This window comes from Botryllus schlosseri, chromosome 15 (genome assembly GCF_051294905.1).
Source record: "Botryllus schlosseri isolate E-star chromosome 15, Bs_hap1, whole genome shotgun sequence".
Taxonomy (NCBI): Eukaryota; Metazoa; Chordata; class Ascidiacea; order Stolidobranchia; family Styelidae; genus Botryllus; species Botryllus schlosseri.
In genome coordinates, this window is record NC_137250.1 from 14,908,962 (window position 1) to 14,928,106 (window position 19,145).

Below are 19,145 nucleotides of genomic sequence, written 5' to 3' on the forward strand. Positions count from 1 at the left end.
TGAACCCGGGGGTCATTTGCCTTATTTATTCTGGGGATCGCGAAGATATTGGGCGTCATCAGCTTCCAAAATAGGCCGTGAGTCTGGCCAAGCTGACGTTATTAATCATCCCATCATTTTTTGACCTGGACCACGGAACATTTTCAGATTAGAAATGAGCTCGCGGCCATAAGATGTTGAAAACCACCGAATGTGCAACCTACTGGTGTATTTTATAGCAATATGGACGAACCAATATTGTTGACAATAACTCATTCACAAATTTTAAGAAGCGGCGATGCATATTCTATAGCAGTGGTTCTCAGCCGCCGGTCCGCGATTTTTCTGCCAGTCCGCCAGGTATTTCAAAAGTTTGTACTTGAATTTTAAGATGCAAAATGTTGAAGGCTTGTCAATTGATGAAATAAATAAGACATCAACATCAACAGCATATTCAGAACATTAGGCCTGGAAAACATGATTGATTTTCCTGGTATTTCAAGCCGTCTCCTTTCGCGACATGCGAGCGACAAGTACGAGCCGAATCGCTAAACCACGCAGTTTGCACGATCTTTCGTTTTCTATTCATTCATTTTGTGGACAACTCTGCATCGCTGTTGTCATGTGTTTTCGTGCGGCGTATTGCATTGCATTCACAGTACGTCTGGTGGTAGTGGGATTAAGCCAGGTAGCACGACAAGGTGCTTGGTCCAGTGTTGGGATCAAGTCACAACCTTCCAGTCATTGCACATTCTGACTCAAGTCAAGTCAATAAGTCACTCGATTTTTGGAGGTGACTCGAGTCAAGTCATGTCAAATTTTCGAAGTTCGAGACATGATTCAAGCTAATTCATTATGCGATACGATTGAACTAGGCTACAGATTAATTTACCATGAATTTAGAATCGAGTAACAAATATCGAGGTTATTATACATTCAACGGGGATTTGTATGGCTCACATATTCGTAGAACTACTAGGCCACGTCGGTAACTGGCCACCAAATATATGACAGAATATGAAATCTCAGAAATTGATATGATCCAATACACAATCCACCTATACATCCGTACGTTACAATTGAAGCCTGTACCAATTGTTGACGAGTAATATAAATGTTTAAATTGATATATAGCCTAAGTCCGATTAAATTATGCAAGAGGTTCGTTAAGATTAGTAGTGGGCAGAAAGACACTGCTGCAGATAGAATTCTAGTCTACGACAACGTAAGCTCTAATCACTACGTTTATGGTCAATTTATTTGTGACTTGTCGCCGGAGGCTGAATAAAACCAGGTTGCGCAATCGTTTAACAACTGTTTGCTTACATATCAGATCAGCGTGTCGTGATGATGTACGCACGTCGCACAGTAACAGCAAGTTAGTCGACACCGATTATATGATGACTTGAAATCGACCAAAACTTTTGCTTCCAGTCACGATTAAATCCACATTTTTGAGATGCCAAGTCAAGTCATTTTCTTGACTAACTCAATTTTAATGAAGTTGATCTTATTTGAAAGCTAGGTGTAAATATAAGCCTGGACTTAATAAATTCGGATTCCTGATATGAATTTACCTGAGTACAGCCGAATCCGCTTCGCATAAGGATGCGTAACGAATTACTCACTCGTTTCCGGTCCATAACTTATGTACAATACTTTCATGAACGGCGTTCGCGAGCCTACCCGTCAGTGCGTCTAAAGCACTGAGAAAATCAGAATGTCCTGGCGAATATGGAGTTGCAAAATCAGCGGCGTTTATTTCTCAATTATTATTAAAACGATAAGACAAATGTCGACTTGCTTATAAAACAATTAAAAAATTGAAGACACATAAAAGAGAATATTATTATGAATTACCGTTATTGCACATCAAGATCATAAAAAAATAGCATTGGCGTCATAATTTGCAAAGCAACTTCCGAAGCGTCATAACTTTTTCGGAGCTCGGTTCCAACTTCCATATTCTGAGAGTGTCTCCATGGTGGGAGTTGAGCTGCTCGAAGACTTTCGAGTCGCCAGTCATCATGTAATCCCGAAGAGCAGGCATAAATATCCCGCACGGTATACTGAAACTGACATCCGGATGCACAACGCCTGTCTGCTGATCTTTAACATGGTTCACAGTGATTCCTGCGCAGTGCACACGAAACAGACATTAGAAAGTCTGCCGAACAGGATCCCAAAAAAGCAGAAAAGACTTAATAGGTCAGATTATAATTAAACCTTACAGGGTCGACAGCGAGAATAGACAGGGTTGTAACCAAGTCACAAGTCAATCTCACTTTTATAGTTTTGACTCGCCTCAATTCGAGTCATTTTCAATTCACCACCGAGTCAAGTCCGAGTTCAATTCAGTGAATAGAGGGTCGAGTCCAAGTCGTTATGATCACTATTCCGTTTTCAGTTGGATCGGGTTTAACCCACTTTTCCCAACTCCGCTCGAGTGATATAGAATGGCTCGCATTCCCAATATAGTAATTTCCTCAGTTTCAACAGTTTCTGGTCTTTATTTTCAAGTATCAGGACTGATAGATGAAATACCAATGATAATGTGGTACTTCACTATTCTTCGATGTTACAATGAAATGGCTGTCTTGGCCGACCTAGTCTACAGTTGTATGACTAGTAGTGTACTATGACATGTACAATGACTCGAGTACAAGTCACCAAAAAATCGCGACTCGAGTCATTGTAACTTTGAGAATAGATGAAATAATAAAGCACAGCGAGTGACAGGGATTTCATTTCCAATATTCAATCCAACAAGAATATACATATTATATAATGGACAAGTTCACGGAAAACCAAGGGTCTCAAACTAAATTCCTAGTGACGCAACGGCAGATGTTCCACGTCGTAGCGTTTGAAAGTGACGGAATACTGAAGTCGATGAGTAGTTTCGGGTTTTTGGAGCAATTTTAGAGTGAATTTTCAAGTTTTCAAATCTAATAAAGACATGTCACAACTGTGATAATTGCTCCTGTCTTGGGTGGCTCGGCTCTGAAGACTTTGTCATATCAAGTCTCGCGTTGCGTTTTTTTGGTGACTCGACTTGACTCGAGTCATTTTTTTCAAATACGTAAAATGACTTGACTTGAGTCAATTTTGTATTGACTCGAGACTAGGACGGACAAGACAGACATTTCATTGTAACTTCAAAGAATAGTAGAGTTATCACATTATTGGTATTTCGTCTATCAGTCCTGATACTTGGAAAATAGGGCCAGAAACTGTTATGACTGAGGAATATTACTGTGTTATGAATGCGAGCCATTGTCTATCACTCGAGCAGAGCAGAAAAAAGTGGGTTGAACCGGATTGAATTGAAAACTGAACAGTGAACAAAATGACTTCGACTCCGACTCGAGTCAAAACACAATGACTCGGACTCGACCCTCAACTGGACTTGACTCGGTGGTGAACTGAAAATGACTCAACTTCACTCGAGTCAAAACTGTAAATGTGAGATTGACTTGAGACTCGGAATCTTGTGACTTGGTGACAACACTGGTGCGATGTTGATTTGTACCGTGGACGAATAAAGAATGTCTCTCTCTCATGTGGCACTTAAATATTGTCAAATACTTGAAAATTCAATATTTCAACGCTGGCCGTGCAAAAGATTCTCGTAGGTCATCTGCGGTTTGAGACCCCTAGTATAAAAAATAAGGAATGATAAATACAATCTTTTAGGACCAGCTTTGTAACTTCTTTTAAAAATCCTACATCAAACATTAGGCAATGCGACAACTTATCAATAATAATTACTGGGCAGAAGGATCATACCATACAATTCCAGCAAGCAAGACGTATAGCAAGCAGCCTATACGTATACACATAAATAGGGACAGCCTGTATTATTAAACACATCATTACTCAATCATATGCAATTTATACTTTTTACATGTCAGACTTTTGGAATTTGTTATGTAGAGTGCAGTTTTAGGATATACTTGCATCCTTTTATGAATGAAATTCTCATGATAATCAAGCAACAGAGCCGCTTTATCACGATAAACTGATATATTTTCGAAAATTGTGCCTATTTGAAGTGTAATTAGTCACTTTGCATTCGTTGCGACCATGTAACCAGCAATTACGAAAGTAGCCGCTTCTAATAAACTGCTAGAGCAGTGGTTCTCAAACTGTAGACACGCCCCCCTTTCTGATAGTGGAAAATTCAGTTGAATGCAGCTTTGCACCCCCTTCAGGTGCTTTCACGCCCCCCAAAGTGGCGCACCCCCCCCCAGTTTGAGAACCACTGTGCTAGAAGAACTTAATCCCCTGACCAAATCTACTACAGTATCACACTCTTGTGCCGTAACCAGAGTGTCGACGCGAGTACCCTTGTCAATTTAGTGTTGCCGCTGTAGCCAGTCGAGCTCACCAATCAAGTTCCCGGTCTCTTGACAAATTAGAGCTCCTCCACTGTTACCCTTGTGAAGCAGACAATCGGAATGTATCAGGACAGCTTTTCCGGCGTGGTTGACTATATTTGAAATTGTACCTTGGGTCATAGTCGGTCCCACTTGACAATCATAATCAAACAGCCCATATCCTTTGGCATTAACAGGCACACCCTGGAAAAAATACATTCACCAAGTACCAAAGATATATGGTTGAGGCTATAAGTTACCTTTTGAAGTTTTGATGGAACACAGGTAGCAACCTGAAATATTTGATTGTTTTGATGTGTCGAGTGGTATACCAAGTGGTTCAGAACCTTTTTGGTGTGATATGACGGAACGGGCACATTTAAAACGGCGAAATCGAATGCAGAGCACTTTTTTGTGGCAAATATAACGTGTCCCATCCACCTGGACATAACAGCAGAGTTAGACAAATTAGACAATGAGATTCCCAAACAGAGAAATAGTACTTGTGAGAAGTGAGAGGTATATTAATAATCACATAAAGCAGTAAGAAACAAAAATGCTAACCGTACTCGAAAATAGAATTTTTCTCAAAATATATAACGAAACAGCAAGACCTAGCACTTACAACAAAATAATAGCCAAGTAGCAGTGTACGCACAAAACCTTTTGAAAACTCATACAAGAAGCAACAAAGATCAAGGATCAGGGGTTCTTAACTGAAGTGCAAGCGAATCCAGGGGTTTGCTGAGCCAGTCCCACGGGTTCGCCAGAAGTTAAGATACACACCGACTCATACAGCAGGTGTTGCACTGTTTTGCCATGAATATACAATACATCATAGCGTTTTTGTTGTGTTTGAAAATCATGTTTTAATGTTTTTTTTCCTTATAATACTGTTTCTGATGTACAGTTTATTTTACAATTGAATAGTGTATTCTCCTTATGAACATTGCATACCAACAATCATATAACAGTTCATTTTGTGCACAAGTATTCAACAGCAACATATTAGAAGAGACTCTTTGAAGGTACAGAACTTCGGTATACAACAGAGTAGTATACTCATATTGAAATATACCCGAATATTTTCGGCTGACACTCGCCAGGAGTAATCGTCAGCAGCTAGTAGAGAATTGAAAGGAACATTGAAGATCAAAAATCGTGATATAATGATGTCACTCAAAGACAAGGTTCCGAGTAATAAGTCAATCTCACTTTTGTAGTTTTGACGCGAGTCAAGTCGACTCATTCTCAATTCATCACCGAGTCAAGTCCAAGTCCAAGTCCGAGTCAGCGAGCAGAGGGTCGAGTCCGAGTCATGGTATTATGACTCAAGTCCGAGTCTAAGTCATTGTGTTGACTGCTCAGTTCCCAGTTGAAGTCTTGTTAAACCCACGTTTTATGACTGTTTGGTGATATCGAATGATTCGCATTTAAAATATACTAATTTCCTCACTTTTAGCAGTTTCTGGTCGCATTTTCAAGTACCAATACCAATATACGAAATCCCAATACTGTGGTTACTTAACTACTCTTCGAAATTACAATGAAACGTCGGTCTTGGCCGTCTGAGTCTCAAGTCATAGGACTTGGTTCAAGTCATGCGCAATGACTTGAGTTCAAGTCGTGACAATACTCAGACTGACTCGAGTCGAGTCATTTCCGTATTTCGAGAAAATGACTCGAGTCATCAGAAAATCGTGACTCTAGTCGAGTCATTTTGTCGAGGCGAACTGATGACTTAAGCTCAATGACAGCTAGGTGAAAGTGATGACCTTTTAGTCATTAACTCACGTCAATGTTAACCTTTAGTAGGACTATGCTGAAAATGGTGCGTCTGCTTCACGACAGGTTTAAGTGTGCACTACGCAAGAAAAGGTTGAAGAGCGCTAATTTACATAAACGGTGCTAGTAATGAGTCACCTTTCACGTATCCCTTCAACGGTGACGTAAATCTTCTGACCGGAAGAAGAAAAAGTCCCTTCGATAACATGTTTACAGGTGCATATTATTAGGTGGCATTCGCTTGCGTTTGCTCTTGCACCGCAGACAACTCCGGTTCCCCAACCCCCACTGATTTCAATCCGAGCAGTAAGGAGAGCTGGACCCGTTTCCGAACTTATGAAGTCGGTTTCTTTGAAAGAAAAATTACTACGCATGAGGTGGACTATGACCGTTACCAGGATGCCTACCGGGTATCGAAGCATGTAAGATACCAAAGTTTCTGCTGAAGGTCGATTTTGGATAAGTCAGCACAAGAGAAGATATGATATGCCGTATGGAACAGCAAATAGCAAAGCCGACTAATTCTTCATTTTTCCAGAACAGTGATGTCGCTATCATCCCGATCAAGTTCTTTGACGTGTTCAAGCCATCAGTAGAGCACACAGCCCCGCCTTCGGAACCTTGAACAATTTTCATGGCATGAGACTATGATCTGTTGAAATGGTTACTGACAAAAACAATCTAATAACTCGATGACTAAACTGATTTTATTTTGACATTGAAAAAAAAACGTCAAAAAATTGTCGAAATTGTTTACAAAGTCAAAATTTTTCTGCAACCTGCATTTCGTTTGTCATTTTACATGTTGTAGCCTGCTTAAAAGGTCTACGTTTGACGGCCAAATGAAACAAATAGGTTGACATGGTGCTATGCACAACGTACCGCAATATCTTAACTGAAGCAAGACTGCGTGGGGAGGGCATTGGTTCTTATATCAAGAAGCGCATGATGAGACATTGTGATGTAGACCAGTGGTTCTCAACCTTTTTCACCTCGCGGACCGGAAAAATTTCAAAAAATGTCTTGCAGACCGGTGAACTTTCGAATATTGAAATGAAGGGAAAATGTAAATATGCAACCGTTTTTTGCAATTATATGGTGCTAGAGAGTGACTTTTAGAAGGTTTTGATCGTAATAAATTCATGAGTCTGTTAAGTCGAGGTATAATTGCCTTGTCCAGATAAACGTGCTACCGCCGACAGTTGTTTGCAGTCTTTCGCGGCGAAGGTCGTTGGTTTAACCGACCACGCCAACTCGAATAATATTCTTCTCTTTGACAATATCGAGAGAAGACGCGTTTCGGAGTCGAACCAAGCACCTTGTCGAGCTACCTTGCTCATTGCTCACTATCACGAGACGCAGGCTACTCTGGCAACTACGAATAAAATGCGCTGCACTAAGACACCTTACAGCAGCTATATTGGCCATCCGCAAATCCGGGCGTAAAAAGCACTTCGTGCGCCCACGCCAAAAAACGTTGGTCTTGGGCCGCCACAGGGCGATGAGTCAAACTTCCGGAGGCTTCGCCCCCAGACCCCACAGTTGGGTGGCTGTTTTTACCTGTACTTGTGAGCACATTCCTTCTACTCGTAAGCAGACAGTCTATGTTAGGGGTGGCCAACCGTATTGCCATTCACGGCCGCATTGCGACTGCTCTGCTCAAGTGCCCATGTAGCCTACGGCCTCATTCCAGGGCGTAGTCATAATAAACTAGCTGGACGCCATATATACCTATGTTAAACTATCTATGTGTATTTCCGGTAGCCTACACTCAGTACTAATCTCTTTAATGACATAGGCTTACTCTACACACCGAAATGCCGAGTGGTCAGTGGTCAAGCCATGGGATTGTCGACAGTCGCGCGAAGCGTGAAGCGTGAAAAATTTTTCAGATTCGCAAACGAATTTCGTCAATAATATTAGTAGTTTTACATATTACTGATCAAACATTTATCCTTTCTCAACACATGTGATATGATTCACCGGTAGAGTTGATGGAGGGGGTGTTTTCGAAAATTTAGGGCAAGTTATAAATGATGATGCATCTTCGGCTGGGCCAATTGTTATTAGTCACTTTGTTACATGCTGTTATTTTTTACCTCCCATCAGGATTGTCAGTATAGGGAGGAGCACACGATTCCGAGCGGGTATTTCTATATGAGGCGCCTCGTTTTCCTCTGCTGTTCGCCTCTGTACTGTAGGGATCTGATTGCAAAGGATGCTACTATATATTTAGAAAGAAAATGATGTCACGTTTCATCGCACGGTTCAAGATTAATTAAAATCTCTCGGGAAACCGGGAGTTAATTCGTAAATTCAAATTGCATGTCGATGGCCCCCAACACATACTAACTGAATTTCGTGTCCACGACAGCAGGTTGGCCACCCCTGGTCTATGTAGCTTAATCACGCCAATAGCGAAAATTTTCGCTCATTCATAACTGAATCGGTTTTCTTGCTGGCGAGTTTTCGGCACACATTTCGGAGTCCCGTGTTAGCTAAAACTTCATTTTGCGTTATTACGCCGTGGCGCGGTAATGACCGACTCCGAAATGCCTATTTCTATAAATCACGGAGGAGGTCACCTAATAAGCAAGACATTTAGTGACGCTAAATCGCGCAAAGTGCGAAAAGAAATTGAAAAATGTTAAAAAAAGTTTTTAGAAAAATACACTATGATATATGTTCACTTGCAAAATAATTTAGGGCCCCTTTTAAGTTCGGCCCTCTCCAATTGGGCGGTTTGGGATGGTCCTGCACAAAACCAATGAATCGAAAACGAATGATCGCGCAAACTGCGCTGTTTAGCGATGAGTCAGCTCGTATCTGTTTTTTACTTTTCGCTCGAATGTCGTTAAAAGACATGTCGTGAACTTCAAGTCAAATCGAATATGTTTCTAGCCCTAATCTTACCTCACGAAGTTCTGAATAAGTTTCGAATTTGATGTTTTATTTATTTTACCAATGGACAAGCCTTCAACATTGCCTCTTGAAATTAAGGTATAAAATTGCAGTATGTCTGGCGGACCGGCGGGAATGTCGTCGCGGACCGGTACCGGTCCGCGGAGCGGCGGTTGAGAACCACTGATGTAGACCACATTGTCAGAATGAGGCAACAAGCACTGTATGCACATTGCACATTTGCACAACTTCAGTGTTGACAGCCAACAACTAATGCTGTTGAAAGTACTTTTTTTTTGGCAAGCTCCTTAGTAAGCACAGGTACTTTCTACCAGATAATGTAGGAAAGTATCTTTCGTTATTCAACTACAACTAATTTTAATTATTTCTACCTTAATGCGTGATGTAACTGCTGGAATTCTTCAGATCAGGTCCAGATTTCGTTAAAATAAAGTTTTTTCATGTAAAAATTCGAACATTATGTGCGAAAGTGGGATTTGTAGAGTGCTAATAACGCGAGGCCAGAACCAAAAGTTTTAAGCTCTAGGGCAAAAAGACAGATTTTTATGTCTCCATGTTCTGACTTAACCGGTCTGCAAAAGTTCGTATTTTCACAAAGACTACGAAATTGATATAACAGTGCCTACACTCGAGCCGGAGGCATAGAGTTTTCTTGGAAACTAGAATTATACCTCAAGAATTCCTTTTCATTCAAGTGTTAGTCACGATCTTAATCAAGGAATAATCCTCCAGTTAATTGCCGATCACTTGGCAAAATACGTTTGCAAAATTAAACAGAAACCGAAACCTCTCAATGTTTAACTTTACTAGAATTACAAATAAAACTATATTATTCAGATTCAGTATAGAAACAGACTCACTAGTGAAAATATTATAGTAGCAGACCACTATTCAGCGCTTTGCAAAAATATAGAGGATGCGTACCAGGCAGGCATCTCGCGTCCACCATGAACAAGCCATCGGCAACTTCACAGACATTGCTGACGATTCCCGACGATAATGTTGCTGCAAAAATTTCCGTGATGCGAGGACCAAAGGGGTAAGATATTGTGTTCACTTTGGCACCAGCCCTGCAACAAGAGAGAATGCTTGCATATGAAGCGACCAATGACAGATGACAAATTACTTGATTTTCTCGAAAGATATTGACAGAGAGTCGGTCATCAGATAATTCTTAATCCTTGATCCGGCAAGTAAATCATCAATCTGATATAATGAAAACATTGATAGAATGGGAATTTGAATTTCTTGATCCTTTTCGCTATACAACAATTTCCATTGGTGTGCAGCATTGAAAACGGCTTTCAGCTGCGATTCAATACCGAGAGATTTCCACCGGCAAATTTGTGTTGCTGAGATCTGTATAATTTTGCCCGAAATGCACACCGATACCTGAACTTTATGGGTTTTTGTTGAACTTGCGATTGCAACTTTGCGGTCATTGCAGATGGTAACAATACATAGATAGTTCGTTTTGACGGAGAATAGAAGTACTCCACTCCAACTGCCCACAAGCTCGATATCATTTTCCCACGCGGTAGAATTTATCATGCAAGGCAGCGAAAGAATAGTATCAGGAATATTTGGATCTATCATCGTGCAATGCAGTAGTTCTGTCAAATCAAGAGCGGATGCACAGATTTTATTGAAACAGAACAGAAATATAACACTGGTAAAGTATCCTTTATTCACAACAGCCCATGGAGGATATCATTTTGATACCCTCCACCTCGACAACATAAATTCACAGCTAGTCAGCAACAAAGTATCTCTACTTTTCCAAATAGTACTGAAGACTAATCCAAGTTTTTTCGACACCTTCCTATTTTTCATTTTATAGTCTTGTGGTCCATTGAAATGATGAAATTTTTAGCAATAAATAGAATCGAAGTCGTTTTAGCCTAACTGAACTACTTATTGGAGTGGATAAGTATTTAGATTACGTCCCTTTCTACTTGTAATTGTTCAAGCAGGCAAAACTGCTTGCTTTTCACACTTGAGATTTTGAAAACTAATAAGTAATTTAGAGATAACAGATCTTACTTGCCACGGCTGCAAAGTTTTTCTACGTTTTAAGCGATAAATTGCTTACTTTAGGAACATTACTTCTATATAAACCAAGTCATGCAGGTTATTCTGAGATATTCCTGTACAAGACGCCTGTGGCACATAGAAGTAAGATGAGATATCTGAGCTGAAGGTCGGCTGATATTGATTTTTGCAGGCCGATACCGATTATCGACACACAAGGCCAATATTAATATGGAAAGAGCAGAGAGCCATTTTGCCAAAAATAATATATATTAGGCAAGATGGCACTTGTACATGCCACAAAAAGCTGAACAACATATGAGAAAACTGAAATTAAAAATAATTATTGCTTAGTTGTACACATTCATTGAAATTTGGGACAACCCAAAAAGCAGAACGTGATGCAGAATTGCAGATCAGTCCAGTAGAGATAGATTGTAATGCAGGAAGTATGGTTTCTCTGTATGCTCACGCAGGTAAACTCGTCCGGACAAGGCAAATCTGTCACGTATCACCATTTGCGTCTTCGATTTCTTGAGACTGAGATCACGGTGCATTTGAATTTCCAATATTTTTCAATTTGTTTATACATAAAATATCGGCCTTCATAGGTCGATAATCGGTCAACCTCTAATCTGAGCATCATCCTTCCTTTAAGATGCTGTGCCACAATCACGGCCGAGCACAGCCATGATGGTTCTGGATCATCTCATGACGCCACCCTCACCATAACCGCGGAGGTGATCATGAGGACAATTGTCCCGCCATAGATAACATTTATGACAATGAGGAAGATGATGAGCACGCTCATGGGAGTAGGACTCGAGTCGGGTCATTACAACCCTGCTTCTAATTTTCCGCAATTCTACCAATGACTACTTTGACAGACCACGTCTGACGTTTTGTGCAGGCGAGTGGCACAACTGGTCAAACACCTGGTGGAGATAGCTAGGTTCATGCGGGTTCCTCCTTGCCTGCGTTGTTGGTCATTTACGGCATCTATATAAGAATTAGACAGAAAGACTCGATGAAAGACGCACCCAAAGGAAGAAAATTGAAGAACACTTAAAACATAATACAACTAAGAGTCACTGTTATTGTCGGCATTAGAACTAGATATACAAGTAGCCCGTAAGGTGGATGAGGATGATGAACAGTTGAACACCCATGGCAGTTTTTGTTTAGATACCTTCCTATTTGTTTATTGTAAATAACATTATGTCATCATCAGACATCCACTTGCGACTCATTTATGTAGAGCAGGTGCGGGCAACATACAGCCCGCGACAGGGTTTCGAGCGGCCTGCGGACAGCTTTCAGCCTTACATGATAATGTGGCCCACGGCCCGAGTCTAAATGCATTTGCATGCAAACGTTTTTGACCATGAACAAATAAAGCAAAGCTGCGTTCCAATACAACTTATATGTTCACGTGCAGCAGTCTTACTAAGGGTTTGTACGTCCAACATGCAGTCAGAGTTCAAAGAACTTGTCGACAATTTTTATACACCACAGATGTCTGATTGACTTCAACAGCTATTGAAGTACGTTACTCCGACTGGAGAAGTTGCCCGCCACTGATGTAGAGGCATGCACACTGAATGAAAAGAAACAGGAGTTAGCATAAGAAGGCAAGCAATGAATATGAAGTGGCATGTGTCGGAAGGCGAGGTCGATACACCAGATCGTGGACTGGTGATCTCGAGCGCTGAGTAGTATTTATTCAGTAGAATCTGCTTGTATTTTCACTGGAGCGTGGCTATGATTGACGACTGTCCGATTGCCATCAAAATAATGTTCAGTCCAGTATACTTACTTTTCGATACAATCACTTATAGGTTGCGTTGAACATGGATGATGATGATGGTGCGAGTGTGTTATATTAATGAGCTTTAGATTCCGTGGGGAATAAGGTATTCAATTTTTTGTGCAGTTATCTTTCCCTGAGTCATGAATCATCAATTGGCTGTTGACTGGTTGATGCAACACATGCTTTTACTGTCAGTAGTAACATAAAATAGACATCTGCCTACACTATTATAAAATCTAGAAGGAATACAAAGGTTCACAACTCACAAGTATTAGTAGAAAGCAAAGAATCATGCAAGCGAATGAAAAATTGGAAAGAAAATGGGCACCATGCAAGTGCACTAAAAATTGATCAGCAAGGAAAGATGTGCATTCAATATTTATCTCATTTCCTGTCTCACAAATCTAAATAACCTACGATAAATGCCATTAATGGTGCATTACTGTCACCAGTCGTTAATGAAACCTGATTGTTAACATCTGCATGAAAAATCTAATAGGGCCTACATATTATGAAGGATTAGTGTACTTGCCCTCAGGGCTGCTTAAGATGATTAATATGTCTTGTCACTAATTTATAAGTGTGTAATTCCTTCCTATAAGAACTTTTTTCTGTGTTTTTAGTGATAACTTGTTTACTTTACGAAGATTGGTTCTATATAAACCAAGTCATGATGGTCATTCTGAGACATTCTCGAACAAGACGCCAGTGGCTTGTAGAAGTAGGATGAGATATCTCAGCATCATACTTCTTTTAGGATGCTGTGCTGCAATTGCAGCCCAGCACAACCATGACCATGGCGAGTCAGGATCCCCTCATGACGACCACCGTCACCATAGCCATGGCGGTGGTACCGATGACAATTGTCCAGCCATGGATAAAAATTATGAGGACGAGGACGATCACCATGATGATGATGATGCACACGGTCACGGGGCACATGGGTCAGAAGAGCATGATGATGCTGATGACCATGATGATGATGACGATGACCATGATGATGATGATGGACACGGTCATGGGGCACATGGGTCAGAAGAGCATGATGATGATGATGATGACCATGATGATGATGACGATGACCATGATGATGATGACGATGACCGTGATGGACACGGTCATGAGACACATGGGGCAGACGGACATGCCAATCACGGCGACGATGATGATGATGACCACGATGGACATGATGATGACCATGATACTGATCACGATGGTCATACAGGTGAGGATCAGTCACTCTTTATAGTTTGTCGAGTACCAAATAGTGTGAGTTAAATCGATAACAACTGGTAAATGTAGCCTCTTCATTGCTGCAAGGTTGCATAATTTTAAAATATATTCATTCAGAGTAAATCGCGAAGACGCATCTTGTCCGTAACAGTTAATATTTACAATAAGATCAATAATTTCTTCCAGATTGCCCGACATCAAGTTATGATTTCGATGGGATGTGGTATTACGAGACCATGCAGAAATCTCCGAAATTAACCGATCTGTCATTTGCTGCCTACGTAAAAACCGACAGCAGAGGCGCAATAGTGGGGGCAATCTTCAATATTCAAGTTGGAGGCGGCGGTTTCGCAGTATTTGGTGGCATCGAAAAAAAGCGAGGATTCATCCGGATCTCATTTCAAGGACAAACGAGACGAGTGCTAACCAACTTGAAGGCAGACACCGAGTATCATTTGGTAATTACGATTGACGCTATGAGTAACTCGGGAATCGTTTATGTGAACGGAGCAAAAATAGGGCAAGTCAAGTTCCGACCCATCACTGGGATAGCAGGAGATGGTAAGGTCACCGTCGGAAAAATGCAAAAAAAATGGAGGCTGTATCAAGGTTCAATGCGCAACGTCATGATATGGAACAGAACTCTTACAAAACTCGAAGTGGATGAGATCTACGGACACAATCACTGCATACATCAGCCTGTTCTAGATGCAAGTCCCAGCAATATGGTGCCACACCTGGACAGTGTGGGCACAATAGGTGAGTTGACAAGCTTGTTTAAATTTTTAATCACGGTATCGCGGTAAACTAGAATTCATAATCATCTAAATGTGCTGCTTTGTTTTATTGAACCACAGCCGCAAACCCGCGAAGTCATCGTTGATTGGTTATGTTACTGTTCGTCTATTGAATCAAAAACAAACAATTTCCATCCCTCCAACATATTAGTAATAGCCCATAATATAGCCATATATTACATGCATCTTGACAATGGAGAATTTAGTGTGGACCTATAAACAGAAGTTTTTACGATGATGTTCGTAAATTTTTCGCGTGTAGCCTATTATTCAATGCAATATTGCTACACGTATTTGAAAATATGGGATCTCTTGGTATGGGCGTAAAGAGTGCACAACACATGCAATCATGGATCAAATTTGTAAGAAGATATTTATTACAACTTCCATGCTTTTCAGGGTGCCCAGGAGACAAATACGCATTCAATAACACTGGAGACCGCGTTGAATACTTTGAACTAGGCGACAGCCTACCGAAACTAGAATTTGTGACAGTTTGCGTTAAAGTCACTACTTCGGCAAGAGGCACAATCCCAGGATCGATCGGAGGATATGCAACCAGCCAGGATGGCGATTTTATATCAACTTCAGGATTCATCGATTCAAATAATGAAGCAAAAAATCTCTTTGTAGTTGCAGGCCAGAAGTTCGTCAGAGACGGACAATTTTTGCCGAATACAAAATACTCCATGTGCATACACTACCACTTCAAGCACAAACATATGATTACATACGTCAACAGTGCGCCAGTAACAATGATAAGTTTCAAGGGTGAGGCGTATCTGCCAACTGGAGGAAAAGGCATCTTGGGACAAAGGCAAACAAAACTTGGACGATGCTTTGATCTTCCCTATAACGGTTTAATGGAAGATTTTATGGTGTGGGGGAGATCATTATCTATGAAAGAGCTACAAGGATATGCAGCTGGACGGTGTCCCAGAGACTTTTTGCTGTCAACAGATAGAAACAAGGGTATACCACACGGAAAGTTCTACACATATGAGAGTGAGTATATAGTAGGCCTATATGCTTTACCTGCATAATTAAAATCAGGAGTAAAAGTCTGCAATTGTACAGGTACACACAAACTGGGTATGTTGTGTGGAAATGGTCAGTAACATAGTGGGCCAGCAATTCAGTACACTCTCCTGCACATGTTTTATACTATAAACATTTACTTCCCTTTTTTCATGTTACAAGATTCACCGATTATTATTATTGATGGGATTTTCTGATGTTGGCCACTGAATCATGATGAATTATACATTTCACAAACATTATGACCCTTCTTACCCTGGTCTAAATGCGAACAATTATCGAATGTTCTTAGTAAAGCAGACAATGCTTGTAAGTCAAGGCGAAGAGGGAGATTATTCCATCATGAAATATGTGGAATTTCAAGTCTTCTGGCATTGTCGTAATCCTGGGAATGTTTGAACTAGGTCATATTAATCATAAGTTTAATATGAAGACAAAGTGCTTTTTCGCCTCGCCAGATTCATAATATGAATGTATTGGTCAAGCAAGGTATTCGAATGCAAATTAGAGGCACAGCCAGGTTGGACCACGAAAAAGAGACATTCGCAGAGGATGATAGATGACAATAAGAAGATGTTTATCTAGAGATTCTGAGGTTTCATAAATAACATTTTGCATTTCAGAATGTCCGATATCTTTGTTCTTTCTCACCAACACCAAAACGGTCACTGAATACGTCGATGTTAAAAAGACTTTGGGTAGCAGCGACTATCTGACGATGTGTGCCAGCATCACCACTGACGCCGATGGAAAGATACCGGGCACAATTGGTAGTTATTCAACAGACGCAATCCCGCAAGCCATAATCATAGGCGGTGAGGCCGGAAAAAATGGTGCATTGTTAAGGATCACACTCAACGGTGAAACAATCCAAGTGCCAGGCACGGTGGCGCCAAACAAAGAATACAGCTTCTGTATATCGATCCATGTGAAACACGGCCACGTACTGATCTATATCAACGGACAGTTCAGCAGGGAAATTGACTTTGAAAATTTCAACATGATTCCAGAGGGCGGAAAAATTATCATCGGTCAGGCACAAGGTTGTCCCGGAGGTTGCTTCGAGAAGGATAAGGCATACAACGGCAGAATTAAAAATTTCATGATTTGGAGCAGAGCGTTGTCTACCGAAGAAATGACGTCAGTCGCCATGGGCGAGTGTCCGAACGATCACGTTATTGATTTGCATGGTGAAAAACGAGTGAGAGTACCAATTGGTTGAATAGTATCATATGTTCTCATCTGCACCAAGATGAATAAATCTAAAAATTCTCCATTGCTTGTGTTCCGAAACATTTGAAGTGTAGGCAGATAATGCAAAGGATCAAGCAGTGTTGGGATCAAGTCACTTCCTTCGAGTCACGAGTCACTGCACATTTTGACTCGAGTCAAGTCAAGTCAATTGATTTTCAAAGGTGACTCGAGTCAAGACAAGTCACTCGATTTTTAGAGGTGACTCGAGTCAAGTTACAATTCAAGTGAAGTTGCCTTTTTGAAGTATGAGGCATGATTAGGTCATTGCATTTTGCTAGCTGTCTGAAATACAGATCGAGTGGTAATTGATTCTGAACCGATGAACGAATATATAGAGTTAAATATACACGCAAGAAGGTGCTGTATCGCTCACATATACGTAGAACTGTTAAACTACGTAAGTAATTGAATAACCTCAGCTTATAGTTACAAGCAAAAATAGAGAAAAGAATGAGGTGCAATACATTAGCCATTTACATATTGATTATGATACAATTTGAGCCTGCGCCAATGGGTGAGGAGTACATGAACTATATCCGAATTCAATTTCAATAAAACAAAGAGGTTTGGCTGAGGTAAGAACAGAGAACAGAATTGTATATTTTGCTATTAAATTACTTTACTACTAGTTTATGACTGTGTAAGCTTCCATCACTTTGTTTGTGGCCAAATTATTTGTGAGAAAACAATGGAGGCTCACGAAAACTCACGATCATTGAATGATTGGTCGCTCTCACGGGTTACACAAGCGTTTCGCGAAAAATCCGAACATATGGAAGATACAGTGATTTTTATAGATACCGATTACTTGATGACTTGAAATTGACTCGTGAATTTTGCTCCGAGTCACGAATCAATCTTCATTTCTAATACGACGAGTCAAGTCAAGTCATTTTAGCAAACTGACACGAGTCAAGTCAAGTCATAGGAAAATGGTGACTCGAGTCAAGTCATGACTCCAGTCATCCCAACACTGGGATCAAGCCACGTTTTGTTTTGATGACAGTATTTCGAAGTGTTTGATAGTTGATAATAATTGCTACAGTACCCGTAATCATTTACATCAAGGCAATGATACCTAGAACGTTAAGTCACGAAAAGGGGTGGTCACAGTATTCGACCGACTCCACTCGTGCGGCAGCTAGATCAGATTAATCATTCATGACACTGTGGCATAAGTAGAAGTAATCTGATATATTTCTACTCAATACCAAGTAGATATAGTAATTTTCAAGAACTATAAATACTATTTGTGGTAGAAGGGACTAGATAATGCAGACTTGTCAGTTGATAGCACCGTTGTGTAAATTCAAATGCGTGCTACTTCAAAAATTATATCGTGATACAGGGCCTCCATCTCCCGGTTAATTAACAATTCCACCCTTAAAACTGATGCAAATCCATCCAAACACTACTTTCTCCTTGACAAAACTGAAGTAGGCCAGTTTGGCTTCCAAGACAGTCGAAGCAGAAGTGCGCAAGGACAGGACTACCTGGAGTAACATACATGTTTTGAATCCCCTCTGCTGTTAACTGTCCGTCAAATGTAATTAAAGGTAATGGATTTCAGGCGGGCCAAAATACTCGAGTGCTCCTACCAAAGGATCCCAGCCGTACCAAATAGTGCAGCTTAAAACATACGTCAGCAAGCATTCAACAAGCACCACACTTGCGCCTAGAGGTTAAGAAATTACCGACACGATGAAACTTGAATCAAATCCAAGATAACTTCAGGTGAATAATTACAGTACATTGTTGTGATATGACACAGTGATAACGATTACTTTTTTACCACATAACCTTTTAATGATACAGACATTGGTGATTCATTTCAACTGGCAACAACACAAATAACAATCGTACCAAACAGAGGAAGATATCATTAAAACTGTAATAAGCTTGTGGTTTTACCCGGTT

At 40.6% G+C, this 19,145-nt stretch overlaps 2 protein-coding genes across 2 annotated transcripts; one reads left to right on the forward strand and one right to left on the reverse strand.

Moving 5' to 3' along the window:
* Window positions 1–1,712: 1,712 nt before the first annotated feature.
* Window positions 1,713–13,429, reverse strand: LOC145456922 (peroxisomal leader peptide-processing protease-like). The gene is made up of 7 exons (XM_080335068.1): window positions 10,192–13,429; window positions 9,990–10,135; window positions 6,551–6,763; window positions 6,282–6,492; window positions 4,619–4,799; window positions 4,370–4,562; window positions 1,713–2,112 (listed from the first exon to the last, which is right to left on the reverse strand). The coding sequence occupies exons 1-7, from the start codon at window positions 10,659–10,661 to the stop codon at window positions 1,880–1,882; spliced, it is 1,647 nt and encodes a 548-aa protein (XP_080191194.1). The 5' UTR covers window positions 10,662–13,429; the 3' UTR covers window positions 1,713–1,879.
* A 133-nt stretch (window positions 13,430–13,562) lies between these two features.
* LOC145456918 (uncharacterized) lies at window positions 13,563–17,250 on the forward strand. The gene is made up of 4 exons (XM_080335065.1): window positions 13,563–14,131; window positions 14,326–14,898; window positions 15,336–15,941; window positions 16,598–17,250. Exons 1-4 carry the CDS (start codon window positions 13,633–13,635, stop codon window positions 17,194–17,196), a joined length of 2,277 nt encoding a protein of 758 aa, XP_080191191.1. The 5' UTR covers window positions 13,563–13,632; the 3' UTR covers window positions 17,197–17,250.
* Window positions 17,251–19,145: the final 1,895 nt, after the last annotated feature.